At 37.9% G+C, this 19,430-nt stretch overlaps 1 protein-coding gene across 7 annotated transcripts in view; it reads left to right on the top strand.

The window, feature by feature from the left end:
• ZDHHC14 (zinc finger DHHC-type palmitoyltransferase 14) overlaps nt 1-19,430 on the top strand; it is a 108,395-nt gene that overhangs the window by 48,375 nt on the left and 40,590 nt on the right. For 5 of the 7 annotated variants that reach the window (XM_042878481.1, XM_042878514.1, XM_042878497.1 and 2 more), the window contains one exon: nt 8,994-9,166. In XM_042878481.1, the coding sequence (XP_042734415.1) occupies nt 8,994-9,166 (173 nt within the window). The remainder of the gene's footprint in view (nt 1-8,993; nt 9,167-19,430) is intronic. The other 2 variants (XM_042878506.1, XM_042878489.1) reach the window with 1 other exon arrangement.

Here is a 19,430-nt window from a genome sequence, read left to right as displayed (position 1 = left end):
TTCTTGGCCTTTTCAGTCTTCATTGAAGGGAAGTGATAGAGTGCAGCCACAGGATTGCACTGAAAGGTCTTTGCCCTCTAGCAAGAGTTAAGCTTTATATCTCTGTCTTCTAGACGTCACAAATTGTGCTAGGCGAACACCAAGTGCTACTTATTGACAGCTCAGTGCCTGCTGTCTGGTAGCAGCTTCCTTGCAAAAGTTTTCATTTCCAGAGAATCCAGTGGAAAACCACCTGGCAGTTTGTTTTCCTTCAGGGCCTGTGTTTGTGGCACAAGGCGCTTCCCTTTGCTGTAGCCCAGCTTTTGTTTCTTTTCAGATGTATTTAGGATTAACCAGATGGTTTAATTAAGAAATGACATAACAGGAAATAATAAGAAATAATAAGGAAGTTAATATGGAGGATAACAGGAAAAAGAGTTCTATATGAGCTGTTTGAAACCATTGTGAGCTTGTGTGTGTAGTAGAATTTGTTAATCAGTACTCTTACTATGGAAACTAGACCTTTATAACCTTCCCTGTATAACAAAGTAAAATGTTATTGCCTTTGTAGGAGCTTCAGTAAGCACATCTGTTTTGCAGACAGGCTTTTTTTGTTTTATGTTATGTATTTTATCTATCCCAGCTTTGAAGCTGAGATAGTACAGTGAATCCTTAGGGGTGATTCATGGAGCAGTGAAAACTGGGAGATCGCACAGGCTATCACCTTGACTGTTGCATATCTGCTATGATAGATGCTGTGACAGACCCACAAGACCTTTACTTGTAGAGGGAGCTTATATTTGTCTTATACAATGTCATAAGCTGCACTGTGTGCTTAGCTTTATCCAAACTCCTCCATTGAAATTCAGCCAGAGTAAGTCTGATTTAATTGGTGGTGTGCTGTAATTAAATGGAATCAGTGCTGTTCACTGTTCCAGTGAAGAGTTGGTGGTTTGAGCAAGGGGGAGTGAGGTGCCTGCAGCCTTTCACTCTCAGAAATTGCTTAAGTTTTGACATTGGTATTAAAGATCAAATTTACAGGTTTTTATATGGACTTTGAAGACTGGCTGTTGAGCTTTTGCTATTCAAGATAACATTAATCTTATTTTTTCTCAGTAGATTTGAGAGAACTTCTAAAATACTTAATTTATAAGGGTTAAGTTCATGCTGTTATGTAATCTGCATGATTTCACCATATTGATCTTTATTAAGTAATTTATAGGCACTTTAGAAGCTGTGATGCTTATATACACCATATAATTACTGTTCTTCTGTGTGTTCCCACTTAAAAATAATTTTGAATTAGAATTAAGTGGAATAACCCTTGAGCAATATAATGAATAGAGAATCTAAGGTATATTCAGTATCTTAGCATATAGAACAAACAGCAGTACACTCAAGCTAGGTTGAATGCTTCTTGTTTGAAACCATTCAATAGATTTCTGCATTTATGATTGGGGTAAAATGTATTTTACCCTTATGATAACTTCTTTAATCCTAATTCCTTCCTTTCCTGATGAAATTCTATTTTTTTGCTTGTTTGCTAACTGTTATATTTTCTGTAGCATTTACATGATTGCAGCATTCCAAATGCTAGGAGTGATATTTGTTGTGTATTTTATCAAATAAGTTTCTGAAACTGATTGATCCTTCTGAAATGAAGGAATATATGGTAAATTTACCAGAGAACCTGTGGAGTCTCCTCCTTGGGGATCTTCAGAAGCCACCTGGATATGGTCCTGGGCAGCATGCTCTGGGTGCCCCTACTTGGACAGGGGTTGAGCTCCATACCCTTCTGACCTCAACCAATCTGTGATTCTGTGATATTGTAAAACAGTTTAAAACACAAAGACGAAGAATGAAATAATTTTAGGCATATTTCAAATCCCACTGAGCCTAGGCCCTGGCTTCCCTTAATCTTTTGAAGATTCAAATAGGAATTGTAAAAGTTGTGCAAAAGTATCAGACAAATGGAGGAAACCAATGCGGAACTTCGCTAGCTGATCTTGTTATGTATTTCATGTAACACTGCTTGGACTTAACCTATACTCAATTTATATCATGTATTCTGTACGCTAAGAGCGTGCTTGAGAAGAATAACGCATAAACTGGTTGATGCACAGCAAGTTGTTTCCCACTACTGCTTTCTTCTTGTGCCTCTGAAGAGTTTGTTCACCTTAACGTTAAAATAAGGTCTTTAAAAAAGCTGGAGGTGAAAATGTGAGCATCCCAGAAAATACTAACTGAAGATGTCATACCTTCAAACTTCATGATAAATCTTGGATTTCCAATCTATGTAGAAAAACTTTCTTGTTCTTCATCACTTCTAGAAATAACAATGGAGAGAGATGTAATAAAAGTTAGAACTACCTCATCTAAAGGAGAGTTATGTATTTAATGTTTTAAGATAGCTTTGGCATTTTCTGTAGTAAATTATTTTGGCAATCTTCTTACATCTATTTGCATTTGATTTTACTTACCATCTTGACTGTTAGCAACAATGTCTGTGCCAGAATGATTTTTTTTACAGAAATATGCTGTTCTTGTTGCATAGGTTAAACTTGGGGGGCAGAGAAAAAAGGGAGGGAGGAAAGATGGGCTTCTCAACACTTATCAGACAGTGTGTTAGCATAAATGCAGCCTTCGTAGCACAGGTGTGAAACTTCTTGTGTGATGTCACCCAGTCATCTCATGCAGAGCCTTTCTACAGATGGATTCCTAGATTCTGTCAGAGCCCTGAGAACACCAACAGGCCCTAATAATAAGCCTCACCTTGGGTCTCTCTTTCATCTCCATGGTCTCAAGAGCTTTACTTAAGCACAGACTGGGGACTTTAGTCCTGCTGTGCTGTTTGTCAGAGAAGTATTGGTCTCCAGCTCAGCCACAGTCATGCTTGTGCCTGGCCATGAAGCCCAGTTGATCCAGACCTCAGCTCACCTCCCGGCCTGATTGCAGCTCAGCTTCATTGCTGTGATCCTTCTGATAGCTACTGGATCTCATCAAAACTGGTGAAAAGCAAGGCAAAAGAAATAAACATCCAAACCATAAAGCAGTGAAACTTCTTCACAATGATCTTTCTTTATATCTCCATTTGTCTTCCTATAGTCTTTGTCAGGGGACAGCCTTCAAGGTTCTTTCTGTACCCTCATATTTTGCCCATCCTCAAATCTTCTGCTGTCTGTGTCATGGTCTGCATGCACATCTTCAGCTACTTTGAACTTGTCATTAGAAAATTAGATTATAAGTCATTTTTGTTCTCCTAATCCAGAGCCTGGATGTGCTTTTTTGATCTAACTATGTGTTCTGTTGCCATCTGTAAATTGAAAGAGATGAATATTTTGAAAGAGGCAGCAGTCTGAATGAAAACCTCACTGACTACTGAGATTGAAGTTTCTTCTCTCTATTGCAGCTTCCCTTTCCTGGTGTATTTTTCACCTGCCTGATGCTAACAGCCCATGCATGTGAGACCCTTCCAGGAGCATATGTGATTTATCAGAGACAGATTTCAACAAGATGGTATAGTTTTCTTACATCTTAGTAAACTAACTTGTCTCACAAAAGAAGGTGACAGAAATTTGTGTTGGCATCCAGTCAGAAGTTTAGGACCAGGTGGCTTTGAGCAGTGATGCTGTGGATGTGAAAGGGAGGTGAAGTTGAGAGAAGCTATGAATAAAAGTGGAAGGACAAGAAAACGTTTTGGGTTGATTTAAAGAAAACAGCATGATCTCAGCTTGTAACATATCAAACGGAACTCAGTGCAAATTTTTTTCTCTTAGTATTGGACAGCACCCACACAATAACAATTAACTAAATAGGCAACACTCGCTGAAACAATTTCAATTTATGCATAAAAATGGTCAGTTAGTAATTTGTTTTCATGGTGCACTGCTGGTTCTACTATACTTACTACATTATGCTGTTCCTGGAGTGCGTATTTTTTTTTTTTAATATTGGCTCCATAGAGTTTGGTGTCAGTGAAAAACTTGACATATAGCATTGCTGGTCTCACCAGTTGAGCTATGGATTTCTTTTATTTTTTAATTAGTGTAATTGTGATAGCTATATCTTTTGTGTAATACCTCTATTTTTATTGACCTGCCAGCTTAGCAAATGGTGTGCAAGACCTCTCATTTCTTAGATATAAATCCCACCAGTGAGTAATGATGACTACCTGTGAACTATTCAGGAAAGTCTTTGTTTCCAGTACAGACCAGGAGTAGGCCTCTTTTGTTTTTCCCTTTTCTAGTTAAAGAGCTTGAAGATGATAGGATTTTCAGTGTACACTCACTTCAATACTGTTACAGGTATTTATCTGCTCATCTTGGTAGCCACAGGCAGTGTGGTTATCCAGTTAAGAGAGCTGCTGGCTGATGAAAATTGCTTTTGTTGCTCTTCTGTATCCTTCAGTCATAGGCATGATAATTATCCCTTAAATGCCAGTATGTTTTTATTTTTATCTAGCTGTGACAGACGAGTCTTCCAGCAGATTTTATTTCCCTCCTACGCTTGCACAAACTTTCACATGATGCTTCGAAAAAGGGTCTGAGATGCCAGGCAAAACCCAGAGCTGATTTGTTTAAAGCCTTAATTAAAAACCTTATTAAATAAATTGAAAGTTTAAGTTATATTACTGGTATGCAAACCAAACATTGTTCTCTAAGGAAGCTATTTACACAATGGGATTTCTAGTGGGATCTTTTGTCACATAATATGTCCTAAAAATGTATTTTCTGACTTAGCCTAAGTACTTGTTTTGTGCTATCACTACAGATACTGTTAAGGCCAGTTATTTTCCTGCGTCTAAGAGAGAAAGTGATGTCTAAGATATAAAGTTCACATGTATTAAGGACAAAGAGATGACGAAATGTGTGACCAGCAGGTCGAGGGAGGGGATTCTGCCACTCTACTCTGCTCTCATGTGACCCTACCTGCAGTATTGTGTCCAGTTCTGGAACCCCCAATGCAAGAAGGACATGGTGTTGTTGGAGCGGGTCCAGGCGAGGGCCACAAAGGTGTGACAGAAAGCTGAAGCACCTCCCCTATGAGGACAGGCTGAGAGCTGGGGTTCTTCAGCCTGGAGAAGAGAAGGCTTGAAAGAGATCTTATAAGGCCTTCCAGTATATGAAGGGAACCTACAGGAAAGCTGGGGAGGGATTTTTGTAAGGGTATGTATGCAACAGGACAAGGGGAAATGCTTTTAAACAGGTAGAGAGTATATTTAGACTAGATATTAGGAAGAAATTCCTTACTGTGAGGGTGGTGAGATACTGGAACAGGTTGCCCAGCGAGGTTGTGGATGCTCCCTTCCCTGGCAACATTCAAGGCCAGGCTGGGGCTTCTGAGCACTGTGGTTTGGAGGGAGATGTCCCTGCCTATAGCAGGGAAGTTTGGAACTGTATGATCTTAAAGGCCCCTTCCAACCCAAACCATTGTATGAATCTATGATGTAAAAAAGTTGGTTGCTACTTGCTATGCAGATGTGCGTGTAACAACTATGGAGCTCCATGTGGCTCTGTGAGTGATGGTGCTGTTCGTGAACTTGTGTTTCCAGAGTAATCTATTATAGAATCATTAAAGTTGGAGAACATTTCTAAGGTCATCTAGTCCAACCATCAACCTGTCCCCTAACTGTGTCCTTCAGTGCTACATCCATGCATTTCTTGAACAGCTCCCTGGGCAGGCTGTGCCAATGCCTCGCAACACTCTGTGAAGAAATTTTTCCTAACCTCCAATCCGAACCTTCCCTGTCACAACTTGAGGCCATTCCCCCTTATCCTGTCTTTGTTTCTTTCACTACAGCCTGCTTTCAGGCAGTTGCAGAGAGCAATAAGGTTTCCCCTGAGCCTTTTCTTCTCCAGACTGAGCAATCCCAGTTCCCTTATCCTCTCCCTGCAAGACAGACTCCAGACCCTTCACAGCTTTGTTGTCCTTCTCTGGACATGTTGTTGTGTACCTTTCTTATAGTGAGGAGCTCACAGCTGAGCACAGTTCTTGAAGAGTGACCTCAACAGAGCTGGAGACTGAGGGACGATCACTTTTCTGCTACTGCTGGCATTACTATTTCTGATACAAGCCAGGATGCCATTGGCCTTCTGTAGGGCCTCCCTACAATTAGGCAGAGAAGCACTCCCTCCCAACTTGGTATCATCTCTAAACTTACTGAGGGTGCACTCAATCCCCTTGTCCAGATCATCATTAAAGATATTAAACAGAATGAGCCCCAATACTGGCCCTTGGGGGGAATATCACTCATGACTGGTCTCCAGCTGGATTTAACTCCATTCACCACCATTCTCTGCATCTGGCTGTGTTGCTAGCTTTTTTTTTTCACCCAGTGAAGAGTACACATGTCCAAACACTGGGCTGCTAACTTCTTCAGGAGAATGCTGTGTGAGACAGTCAGGAACCTTACTGTAGTCTAGGTAGGCCATAGCCGCAGACTCCCCCTCATCCACAAGGCAGGTCACCTGGTCAAAGAAGGAGATCAATTTGGTCAAGCAGGACCTGAATTTTGTGAACCCATGCTGGCTACATCCGATCCCCTAGTTATCCTGCACATTGCCTCTCACCATCTGTCTGTGCACTTATTCGCAGATGATTATTATTGCCAAAGGTCACATCTTTTGTCTTTTTTATAGACATAATCGGCTGAAGTGATTCCAAGTCAAGTTTGTAAAATTCAGGGCGTTCACACTCTGAAAACACACTTAAGGGAAGCAGGTTATCTTACCACTTGGTGAAAAGTGCACAGAGCTTTGGGAGTGTTTTGTCATTGCTGATGGATTGTAGTTTTAGCAAGACATAGACATCACCTGTTGTAGTAAAGTCATCCCTTTACAGCAGTGCAGGGCTTTTACAGTATTTCAGCATAGGAATTGGTTCTAGGAATTGTCTCCTTCACCAATTCTGTATGATGTAATGGGTGAAACAAAGCACTCTACTGTTGTGATAGCTTTTCGGTTTCTGTTCTTTGTATGTCACTGAGATGTTTAAATGTAAGTTGCTTAGGCGGAATATACTGCTGTTCTTAGGTCAGTATCTAAATTGTATTGTACCTACTGTGCTACCCCATGATTACTTCCTGGTGCCTTTCATATACTTACAGCTCTTGTTGTTTGGTCAACAGACTTCAGCACAGTTGCAGTTCCTTTGGTATGTGTTGTGAATAGTGCAATAGAGGAATAATAACACTGCTATATTTAGTTTTCATTAACGTATGAGGTCCCTCTAATCTTTTTAAAGATATGCTGCAAGAGCATATTTGTACTCTTGTCTGAGCATATTACAGTAGTTTTTATTTCAGTGATCCTTTGTGACAAGAAATAAATTGAGCAGTACAGTGTTTGTGTACTGTGAAAGCTTCTGTTTGGTTGTTCCTTTTGACTGGCTTCTCTGACATTAAGGAAATGAGACCTACAGATACCAGCTGTATTGCTGCTTCCTTTAGATCTCATTTCAGGGATCTAGCTCTTGAAAATGGGTTTCTGAAAAGTGTGCATTTTGAAGTATATCCAATCATTTAAACTCTTTTTCTGTCTGTGAAATGGCTCCACCCTCTTATTTTTTTTTCTTCAGAGCCGGTAGGCTTGTTAATTTTTTTGTAAAGTGTTGTGCCTATAGTAGTACATTCATGTAGGTTAAAAGGATGATCCATCACAGGGGTGACGTGATGTGCTTTGTAATGCATTTTGACTTGCTGCCTCCATTAAATGCACTGTGTTCAATGAAATAACCAAGTGCGTTGAACAGCGTTGTGCCGGGTGATCAATGCTTGGTATGCTGTAGCTGGTCTATTCCATCCCCATCCTGTCAGCTGAAGTGATAGCAGTAGAGTTGATGTTGTCATCGCTTCCTCAGAGTTAACAGTGAGGATAACACATGGTGTAAAAGCTGGCACATCTGAATCATCATTTAAGGCAGCCTGCAGAAATAAGACTACGTTAATTAAACTTGATTGATACCTAGAAACTGTAGACAAAGCCCTAAGGCCTAGAACTTATTGGTTTTAGGCTTATGTTTTGACTTCTCATGCAAGCATCAGAAATACATGAAGCAATCTGTGTGTTGCCCACTCTGCCTACTGGAAGACCTATGAAGAGAGTTTTCAGTCTGCGTTTTCTGAGATGACTCCACAGAGCTTATTACAATGATTCAGATTCACCAGTAGTGTGCTGTGTAACATCTGAGCATTCATATAACCTTTTACACAGCCATGAAGATGTATTTATATTTTGTGTTGCTTAGATTCAAGTGTTTGTGTCCTTTCTGGTTTTATTGCATGTGAAATATAGAGGCGAATCACTAACTATTGTAAACCTAAAGCCTGCAATTATATTGTAAATCTGGTTTCTATAGAGCCAGTGGTAAAGGGCTGTCAATGCTGCCCAAAACCAGCAGTGTACTATCATTATAATTACTTCACTTTGTGAGTAAGTTTATTCAGCTGCAAGAAATGGATTTAGAGAATCAGTAGGCTTTGAGATACCATCTACTCTATTATATAATATTGATATATAGTAAAGCTATTAGAGGATTGTGCCACAGATGTAAGTTTTTAAGCACTTTCTTTTTGATGAACTATATTTTCACTTTATAGATTGATGTCTTTAGCATAAATTATTTCCTCATTTTAACAGCTTTAGTTTTCATTACAGAACGCTTTTAGGTTATTTCTTCCCCTCCATATTTCCTTCATGTAAGTGGGCAATAGATGAATAAGTATGTGAACTCAAAATATCCTGTATGAAAAATATTTTCTTATGTAAATGCACGTATTACACATTAGTGAAATCACTGTTGTGGTGTTTGGAGCTTTATATTACTACACGGATTGAGAAATTTCAGAAGTGTAATGAACATGTAAAGAAGAAATTTCAGCTTTCATAAATATTCCAAGAAATTTATCTGCTTGAGAAAGTGAGTTCTTGATACACATTTATAACGATGAACAGTTTTTGAGAACAATTTGAATTGTTTGATGATTGATTGCTGAATATATTTTTTTCCTTTTCCAGCTGTCCATATTTATCAGAGAAGATTACACCTGCTATACCTGCAATTGGTGGGATACTTTTCTTTTTCGTGATGGGGACCCTGCTGCGTACTAGTTTCAGTGATCCTGGTGTCCTCCCCCGTGCAACACCAGATGAAGCAGCAGATCTAGAGAGACAAATAGGTAACACTGAAGGTCTGTTTTCTCCTCGCTTTCCTCCCGAGGGTTTATGTGCTATATGAAGGCGATGTGCTGCTCTGTTCCTGGGAGAAGTTACTCCTGTTTTTCCACAGTAGTTGTTCTGGAGTTGCTGTGTCCACTGACACTGCAGTTGAGTGATTCCTGTGGAAAGGCGGTTGATCAACTCTTCAAAAAGACAGTAAACAAAATGCTGGTCCTGGAGAGTGATAGTTACTACTGTGAATACTTTTCAGCAGGCATCGTAGAACTCTGACTGTAGTGTGCAAGAGAATTTTTGAAGTGTTTTTGACAAGAAAGCTGATGTTGCAAAGGTTATTAAGTTGTACATCTTTTAAAGTAATGTATCCTTACAGTTTGAAGGAATTTAATTAGATTATGAATTATGTTGTGAAAGGATCAGATAAGCCTATATTAATGTACAGTGTTGCAATTTGATACAGTCTGGGAAAAGCTGTACTTCAGTTACTAATTGTATGTATTTTTTATCTGTTTAGAGCTGGCACAAGTAAAGGAGAGTGAGCTAGCTTTTAATCACTTGTCAAGTGATTGAAGTGTCAAGTTCTAATTGTGGAATTTCTAAAGCTACAGATGAACTAAATAGCATTTGCTGTCTAGATAAGAAAACACGGGATAAATTTGCAGAGCTGCTGCATAAACAGTATTTGCTTATTTTTGTACTAAGCAAGTTTAGTAACAACTACTTCAAAATGATACCCTAGGAATTCATTTGTTCTGAAGTTGTTTCAGAGAGATTCTCACTCATATAATTGAAAAAATATGTAACAGGTGTATGCAAGCACAGGATGTGTACCTCTATGGTCCTTAATGTTTGCATGCTACAGTGTTCAGTGTTGTCTGAGGATTTTGTACCATGACAAATAATGCTGTAAAATGCTGTAAAAGCAAAAGCTAAAGCTTTTGTTGCCAACACTCCTGCATCTATAATGTATGAATTTTAGGGGTTAACTTCAGAAAAGTTTTTGTCTGCTTCTTTAGGGTAATATTCTAGACAATGCATTAGTGAAACTGACTGAAGGGCAAAGTCATTTGTTTGGTTATATTATGGAGTAGGGTTGATTTGGTATATATATGGAGCAGGAGTTCTGGTTTAGTTTCCTCAGAAAGCATTGGTATGAATATGGCACTGAACCATGCCAGTGAGTGGAAATGATAAAGAGTTTTAGTCAAAACACTAAAATGTCACATCAACATTACATTTGTTTGCTTAAATTTGAATGCAGATGTGATGTAGACATCCTGAAGCTATGCCTTCCACATATAGAAATCTGTTGGACAAAGGAACGTTCTTAAGGGAAAACAAAAAAGCTGATGACTTGAAATTGAGACCTTTTTGAATCTTGAACTCAGAGGAAGGGTAACAAATTCGTTTTTAATAGCTTCCATATTTTAGTGGTTGTTTGAATCTCATGGGTTCATTGTTTAAAAAATATATCCTGAAGACTCAGTTTCAGAAAATTGCTCTTGGAGGAATAAGAGTGATGGTTGAGTGCCTTCTGGAAAGGCACATGTTGTCTTTGTTATGGATTATTTTAAGTAGGGTTTCAAAATAGTGATGGGTTTATTGGTTGTCACTACAGCAAGATCATTTTATTTTGCCAGGTTTGGAGTGTTCTGAGCACAGCTGTTACAGTATGCTAAGTCATAAAGTACAAAGGTGTCTGCATAAACAGCATTTAGTATGCTTCAGTGAAGCGAAGTTAATGCATTTGCTACATACTACGTGCAGCAGCTATTTTTACTTGTTCCATGTATCCTTTGCATAGATTTGAGATCTTTGGAGCTGTGTAATCATGTAGCAGCTCAGTTTGTTGAACTTGAAGAAGGATTTTTTTTTTTTTTTTTTTTTTTTTTTTTTTTTACTGTGCATTTGTGAAGTCTGATGCATGTAGTTCACTGATTTTTATGGATCTGGAATAGCTTTCAGTACCAACAGAGCAGTCACATTGGCAGTCACATTTCTGTAAGAAAAGCTGTATTGCTTTTTTTCTACGCTTGGACTAATTGTGCATAGTCTGGAGCCATCTGATATGGCCACAAGGGAAGAAGGTTGCATTTGGTCAGTCATGACTTAGCTTTGGCCAAGGACCATACTGTACATAGACACACAGAAGTGCATTGTTAGATTTTAGATGATCCAGGTAGCTCAGTGCTAATGGATGAATTGGGATATGGCACTTGGCATTATTTCAAAAAAATCTTTGGTCAACCTGGTCTTTATGTTCATAAGGAAGTAAAATCAGAAATGGAAGAAGCATTGTGAAACTGTATTGTCACTGTAGTGGAATGTGTTTCTATTGAGAAACTGGAGTTGTGTTCAGATACAATGATTCCAGTTCTCTTTTGTGTAATAGAAGAATTCCTAATTTTTGCAGAATCCAGATATGTGGACAATGAACGATAAAGTTCAAATTCACATTGGGAAATGTTAACAAATATCTGAGGAAGACTGACTTCAGAGCTTATTTTTTTCAGCTTTTAGTACTGTTATCACTGTAGAATCAAATAATGACTACATAATGTGCTGCACAGAAGTACGTGCAAGTTGCTACAACAGATAATGGCATTAGATTCAGAGATGGGAAGGAAAGAATCGAGAGCGATGAAAAAAACATCTCGGAACTATTTGTGATCATGTGGAGGAAAATGATAATTTCCTTCTTCATTCTCCTTTCCCCCATCAGATTTTTCTCAATAAAGTTATTCTATGTAGGAATTTTTGGAAAGAGGATGGAATTCAAACATATATGTTTCTTCCTCTTTGTATAATGAAACTATTGCAATTTTTAAGATGTAGAGTTTTGTTTTTTAAAAAAGGCATTTTAAAATTGCATTTCCTGTGTAACTTCTATAATTTCTGTGACCACTGTATAGTTTTTTTGTTTTATTAATGCAATGTTAGTAATGCAATATTTGGAGAGCAGAGGACATTCTTCACTAAAAATTTATGATTGGAAGGTAAATATTTTTATTAGATACCTGAAATTATAATGTCTTTCTAATTGAATAACCTTCCTTAAGAAGGAACATGTTCCCTGGAGAACCTTTTTAAATCTGCCAGAACAGTTTCTCCTGACTGTTTCATAGTGACAATTCTTTCCAGAAGTCCTGGTTTTTCTCTCCTTGCAGTGAAGTGCAAGTAGCCTTTGTTTGCCAGTCATCATCCTGGTCTCTGCTTTTCTGATGATAAGTTATAGCATCTGAGCTGTTTCCAAAGAATGAGAGTAGATGTTCATAATACCTGATATATCTGTCATAAAGGAAACAGTGCTGCTTTTGAAATAAAAAAAAAAAAAAAATTAAAAAAATTAAAAAAAATTAAAAAAAGATGAATGGTAATTTCAAAATTAAAAAAACCAAAAGTTGTATATTACAGTTAAATTCAAACTTTATCAAATTTGAGATACAGAGGTATTTTTAAAATGAAATTGTAGCGAATTTTAAGTGATGGTTTAGAAAGGAATTTAGTCTTCATCTGTTTCTCCTAACTTACGCAAATGCATTGGTTGTACACATGGAAGTTGGCCTTTTACCTTTTCAGAAAGGCAACTTTACTGGGACACTGCATTGCCTCATCAGAAAAGATTCTCAGTAGGTCTCACCCTCCACTCTGGAGGATGCTGAGTAGAAGCCTGCACTTTGCAAAACATGTTTTAAAACAGTACTAGGAGAAGGGAAGTTGACCAACTGTTGACCAACTGTTTTTCTTTCATTTGTTATATTAACAAATCTAGAATAATTTGCAGGAGTCTGTGTTTATACAGCAAAATGGAAAATTACTACTGTATTGACTCTAAGGTAGAACGTTTTTGAAAGGAAGGAGCAACTTTGTGTTTTCATTGTGTCGAAATGCTATTATTTCCCAAACTAATAAAGTAAAGGCAATAAAGAGTCAGAGAAAAAATGCAATTTTATTAATTTTTCTTTCCATAATCCCCGATTAAGTGAATGATCAAGTCTTGTGGGGTAGAGTATCTGAAGGCTCTCCACAAATGTCTACATTTCTTTAAATACATTTCTTGGCTAAAGATAGGACCTTGTGGTTGGTTAGAAGCCACCTGCAATCACGTCATGGCACTTCTTTCTGCTGGTCTTCAGTTTTGTTTTTTTTTCTTCTTTGATGAAAAGTACTGAGAATAATTTAGTCCTGTTATAATGTGAGATCCTTGTAAGGAACTTATGTGATGCATTAGATGAGGGAAACCATTTTAATTCTGATTAAAGTAAGAATAACCATATCATTGCTTCCTCTGCCGAAAAACGAGTGTGCTGTATAAAAGCAAGCGGTCCTCAGTTTAGAACGGAAAGTCAGGTCTGGTCCTTTGAAGTTGGACCACCTAACACTGATGGCTGACAGTTTAACTATAGAAAAATATTACCTATAATTTCTTAAGCTGTTTCAGAAGTAATAAAATCTTCCTGAAGAATGGGAGACTTTCACACCTGCATTTGAGAGGAACAGAGAGGAGGGTAAGAAAAGCTGGAAGGAATAGTAGAATTTAGGTGCTGTCCTATGTTACCTGCCATCTCTGTAGGTGCTTTTTCATTTGTCATTCTTCGAATTTCTTCAGACCCTAAAGGAAACTGAAATTAAAATCCATTAATGAAGGTGCTGCTGGAATTTACTAGCTGATTATCATTGGAAATAATAATGATGGTGCAGTTGAGAGGGGGTAAACTTCAGAGCAAAACCTTGTATAATCTGTTCTTTTTATGTAAAGCAGCTCAGCTTTTTAATGGAAATGCACCTTTTCAGTAATTGCATATAAAGATAATGGTGGTGGTCTGCAAAAAGAGATTGCAAACCAGTTGTTGAAGTGTAGCTATTAGGATTTAGCTATCTTGCTGTGACAGGTATTTTTTAGAACTATATCCAGCTACTTTGTGAAATGCATGAGCATTTTGTAGACCATGTTTTAAATATGCTTTTGTTAAGGGATTTCCCCAATTTAATCACAGCAAATGAATACTTCAGCGTTTATATCCAGTACCCATATATGCAGTTCTTATTTGTATCTATGATTTTTGAATTGCCTTTGGTGTAATAGTCACTTTAGAGATTTTATGATGTGCAGTATAATTATTTATTCCTGTAGTGTGGCAGAAATATAAACAGGCTATGAATATTATCTGGATATGTTCTGGTCCCTATTTAAAGGACGAAGCATTTTGATTGCTTTGTAGTTGGCATGAAAAATGGCTTAGATGTGTTATTTTCATAATCCTGCTCATATAAGCTTCAGAAAGCTTATAAAGATGCAAAAAGAATCCAAAAGGAGAAGATAAATTTTCCATGAATAATAAGAACCTAGACAGATAAGGTTCTCCTGGATGACTGGAGGAAGGGTCACATCACTCCCATTTACAAGAAAGGGAGCAAGGAGGACCCTGGGAACTACAGGCTGGTGAGTTTCACCTCTGTGCCTGGGAAGATCATGGAACAGATCATCCTGGATAACATGCTTGATCACATGAGGAGTGGGTGTGTGATTCGAGACAGCTAGCATGGCTTCACCAGAGGAAGGTCATGCTTGACCAATCTGGTGGCCTTCTGTGATGGAGTGATGGCATCGGTGGACAAGGGAAAGGCAACTGATGTCATTTACCTGGACTTGAGCAAGGCCTTTGACATGGTCCCCCACCACATCCTTATCTCCAAATTGGAGGGATGTGGATTTGATGGGTGGACCACTCGATGGATAAGCAATTGGTTGAAAGGCCGCAGACAGAGGGTGGTGGTCAATGGCTCTATGTCCAGGTGGAGGCTGGTATCGAGTGGCGTCCCCCAAGGGTCTGTCTTGGGATCAGTGCTCTTTATCAATGACATCAACAATGGAATGGAATGGAAACAACACTTCTTGTTATGGGGCCTTGACGCAGAAACAAGTCCCCATGGGTTGTTCTAAGAAGTTCTTTTGCTTGTTGGTGTCCCTCTGTTTCAGTAATGGGAAGGTGGTGGTCGTGTTCAGGATTTGCTATTCAGACGCTGTACAAACAAGACTTCGGGTTTTCTGACCTACAGACAAATAAAACAGCCAGTGGCTTCTGCTCCAGACATTTTTCAAACTCAGAAGATTCCTGGAGTTCTCCATTGCTTCAGGATTCGATTTAAATTTGGATCCTTATAGTGCTTGCTTCTAGTTGTCAATAGCTTTTGATTCCTTTGGGCTTTATTCACATATTTTTTACTGGTTTCTGTTTATGTAGTTCCCTCAGGCATGGGACTGGAATTGTTTCCCAGATGATTATTAAAGTTTAATTCATTACCTTCCTTTATTCTCAAGGGCAGTGAGGGAAGCATTCTTCGCCGTTGACAGGCTGAGAGAGCTGGGGCTGTTCAGCCTCGAGTAGAGAAAGCTCTGTGGTGGTCTGATAGCGGCCTATCAATATCTAAAGGGGAGCTACAGAAAGTAAGGGGACAGACTCTTTACCAAGGTCTGTGGTGACAGAACAGAAGAAATGGCTTCAAGCTTAAAGAGGGTAGCTTTAGGTTAGATGTAAGGAGAACTTTTACAGTGAGGGTGGTGAGGCACTGGAACAGATTGCCCAGAGAAGTGGTGGATGCCCCATCCCTGGAGACTTTCAAAGTGTGACTGGATAAAACCCTGGGCAACCTGATGTAGCTGTGATGTCTTTGTTCATTGCAGGGGAATTGGACTGGATGACCTTTAAAGGTCACTTCCAAATCTGAGGATTCTGTTTCCTCTGGTCTAGATGGCTGGCATCTAACCCATCCTAAACTGTTTCCTGTGTTGCTGATAACTTTAATAGTTTCAGAAATTCACTATAAAAATAATGATTTCTTTTATTTAATGAAAAGGCTTCTATGTGAATTTAATATGAAAGCAAAACTACTGTAAAGCACATTAGCTGCCTACAGTAACAGCAGTACATTTAAAGTTTAGAAAGCATTAGCACAATTTTAAGAAGCACTCTAACTTACTTGGATGCAACATCCAACATTGAGATGGGCTGTTTTTCTAAGGGAGCATGAAAACCAGGAGCAGCCTTATGTGACCAGATCAGTAGTCCATCTATCCTGATGTCTAATCCGTGATCAGCAGTGGATGTGCACAGAAAGAATACAAATGCCTTGCTGTACCCTTATTGCTTTCCCTAACCTACAGCTTAGGGACTTCTAAGTTAAAGTCTATGCATAATTTTTATAAATGTTTTTTAATGTCTTATTTTTACTGAAGCTGATGAAGCTTCAAATACTGCTGTATGTTCTGAGTTTAACTACGTTTGAGTTCTTAGATGCTTTTCCATTGTACTGGCCACAGTAGTTCTGACTTTTTGGAAGACTGTTTTGCAGGCTGTTTATAGTAAAATAACCAGGCTTATTTAGTCCTGTATTAATGACGTTGCATTGTCAACACTGAATTTTTCTAGTCTTTGTCACTTGGAATTTTGAAACCTCTTTGCAGTTATGATTTTTGTCTCCTTTAGCTCATTTAGCAGAGGGTAGTCTTCAAAAACTGGAAAACGTTTTTAGATTTCATTAGGGTCTATGAAGTTAAATCTCTGTGGCCAGCGCAACATAGGTGTTTCATGGAATTGTTCAATGGTATTAAGAAATACCGCTCACAGATGCAACTTAGGTATGCTTTTCTTCCTGTCCAAAGGTGGGATATGAGATTGATGATCATACCTGGTATTTCATGCTTTAAACAATATTCTTAAAATCTAGTAGAAATATGTTTTTGTATGCCAGCTAAGTCTTTCAGAAAGCTCTTGTGCCATATGCTTTTTTCTTTCAACAAATCACTGACAATTACATCTGTGTCTGGAAGTGAGGTTACATTTCACACAAAACCCTAGACTTAAGGATGGTGATGCAGTTCTACTCTTAAGAAAATAGTGTGCAACATTTTCCGAAATCAAGGCAGTAACACTTTTCTCTAAAGTATGAGCAATACTTGGTCAGTATTTCTTGTCAGCTTTCAGATAAAGAGTTATGTGTGGAATGCAGTTAGCTGCTACTGGTTGTCCAAGCTAGGTTCCCAGTATTGTTTGTCCCTGAAATTACTGTTTGGAAACAGAGAAATGTTACTTAAGTTCTTATCACTTAAAAAAAAAAAATAATAATAAAAAAATGAAAAAAACCCTTTTCTTCTTGTATCCCCCTATTGTTAAGTATATAGCTTCAATTTAAGTAGTTAAACACTGAGAATGCTTTTCTTAGAGGAAGCTTATGTTCTTATGGGGTTTCTGTTATTGTTCTTCAGATGTTATAGGTCATACATGAAGATTTTTCATTGCATTATCTGTTTCTCTCAGCAGGAAACATTGGAAGTACTCATAGTTATTAATTTTGCTAATCGTATTGTTTGAAGGTGGAAATTGCATCACAGTGGCAAACCTTGCATGATATGGTCTTGATAAGTTTGTGTAGTGATGATATGGAGAGACCTTCTAGAGGGGGTTTGTTCCTAGTATTGTAGGAAAATTGACCAAAAAGGCAAATGCTTGAGTGGAAGGATCCTGGTGATATGTATACAAAATTCCAGGCTTTGTCTCATACAAACATCGCCCCCAATTAATAATGAATGGAATAATTTGAGCAAAGTGGAATATGTTATTGTATTAGAAAAAGATTGTGCTGTTTCTCCATTAAATATGTGAAGCAAGTTTTCTTGAAGTCAAATACCTTGGTCCTACAAGGGTATGGATTGTATCTTTGGTGGCTTTTGTTTAGTTTCTTCTAAAATAAAAATGCTGGAGCCCTGTCTAGTGCATGAACACTTAATGCTGCAATAGAGAAGTTGTAAAATGTGTCACAGCAAAGTACCAGAAAAGGATTGGTGGCAACTCCATTAGTGGGAGAATTCTATGCTTATTTTATAAAATAGCTTGCCTTGCTATATCATTAATGGGTTGGAAAAGAAAAATGTAGAAAAGCAATGGTCAAACAGATTTATCTGTGGAGGGTAGTTCTGTAAAGGTTAATCTTATTATGCCTTAAAGGAACTGCATATATTTAAAGATTGGCCTGCATTTGAACACAAGTATGAGCAGTCCAATTGAAGCTAACTACAGTCCGAAAATTAGTGAGACCAGGACAAGGCAGGTACAAGGCATGTTTAGCACATTCAAGATAGGTAAGTTTGATTAAATCCAGCACTTTTGGTTTTACTCTCTTGATAGCTCCCAGAAGGACCAAAAAAAAAAAAAAAAAAAAAAAAAAGCTAATAAAAAATGACTGAGATCGGATTTAATTATTCAGTTAAAGACTGTGGATGAAATTCTGACTCTGTTGCAAGTCAGCAAGACAGTTTTCATTTCATTTAGTTTGCATCAGCTTTTGCCCATGGATTTTGAGATAAATTTTCTTCAGTTAGAGAGCTGGGATTGGCTGTGCCTGTGAACTTGAACTTCACTGCACTGGTTTGGAAGGAAATCTTAGAAAAAACAGTGTTGTAAATGGAACAGGATGGCCAGTAGTCTCCCTTTTGCACCAGAGGCAAGGAAAGTTGCCTTTGAGATTCTGCTAAAGCATGTAAAAATAAAAAAACAAAGCAGGGCACTTCTTATTGCTTAAGAAATAATGTTTTTTGTGGTTTTTTTTTCAGTTGCTGTGCATTTTCTATGAATAAATATTTCATTAAGGAAAAAAAAATTTCTAAATGGTCTTGGTTGTGATTTGAAAGTCATTTTCTTTTGATGGTTGTACATATTCAATACCTGGAACTTTCTATGAGGAGAAGCTTTTAAATGTTAGTGTTATTAAATTCAATGCACTGGCATTTCTAAGCAGTGTTGAAAGCTACAATTACATAAACATAAATATGAAATGGGAATCATTGGTTTATTAACGAACTAGTAGTCATAAACATGTTTGAATGAAGAGTTAATTGGGGCTAATGACCTACATTTGTGTTCAGAACTTAATAGTCTTTCTTAACTCTTAGGTCAAAAATGGATATAACACTGTGTTTTGTAAGGTCTATGAACTTATATAAAGACTAACAGTATTACAAGCCTGCTAGTGATTATGTCACTGAAAGTATAATCTGTTGAAGCATATTTGCCTTTTTCAATGATAGCAACTCAAATCAGCAATAGAGGATTTTCATAACCACAACTTTGTACTGTTTTCTCCCCTAAATTTTCTTCCCTAACAGTACTGTATTGCATTATGTGGGTCGGTGCTAGTAAGATGTTATTTCACTGTTTCCCAGTACTTACTAACTTGTAATGTAGAGGGGAAAAAAACACTGTGTATATGAGAATTGGCCCC

The sequence above is a fragment of the Lagopus leucura genome, unplaced genomic scaffold, assembly GCF_019238085.1.
Source record: "Lagopus leucura isolate 7727_CA_CO unplaced genomic scaffold, USGS_WTPT01 Super-Scaffold_73, whole genome shotgun sequence".
NCBI lineage: Eukaryota > Metazoa > Chordata > Aves > Galliformes > Phasianidae > Lagopus > Lagopus leucura.
The sequence above is the reverse complement of the archived record's forward strand: the minus strand, read 5'-3'. Positions and strand labels throughout refer to the sequence as shown.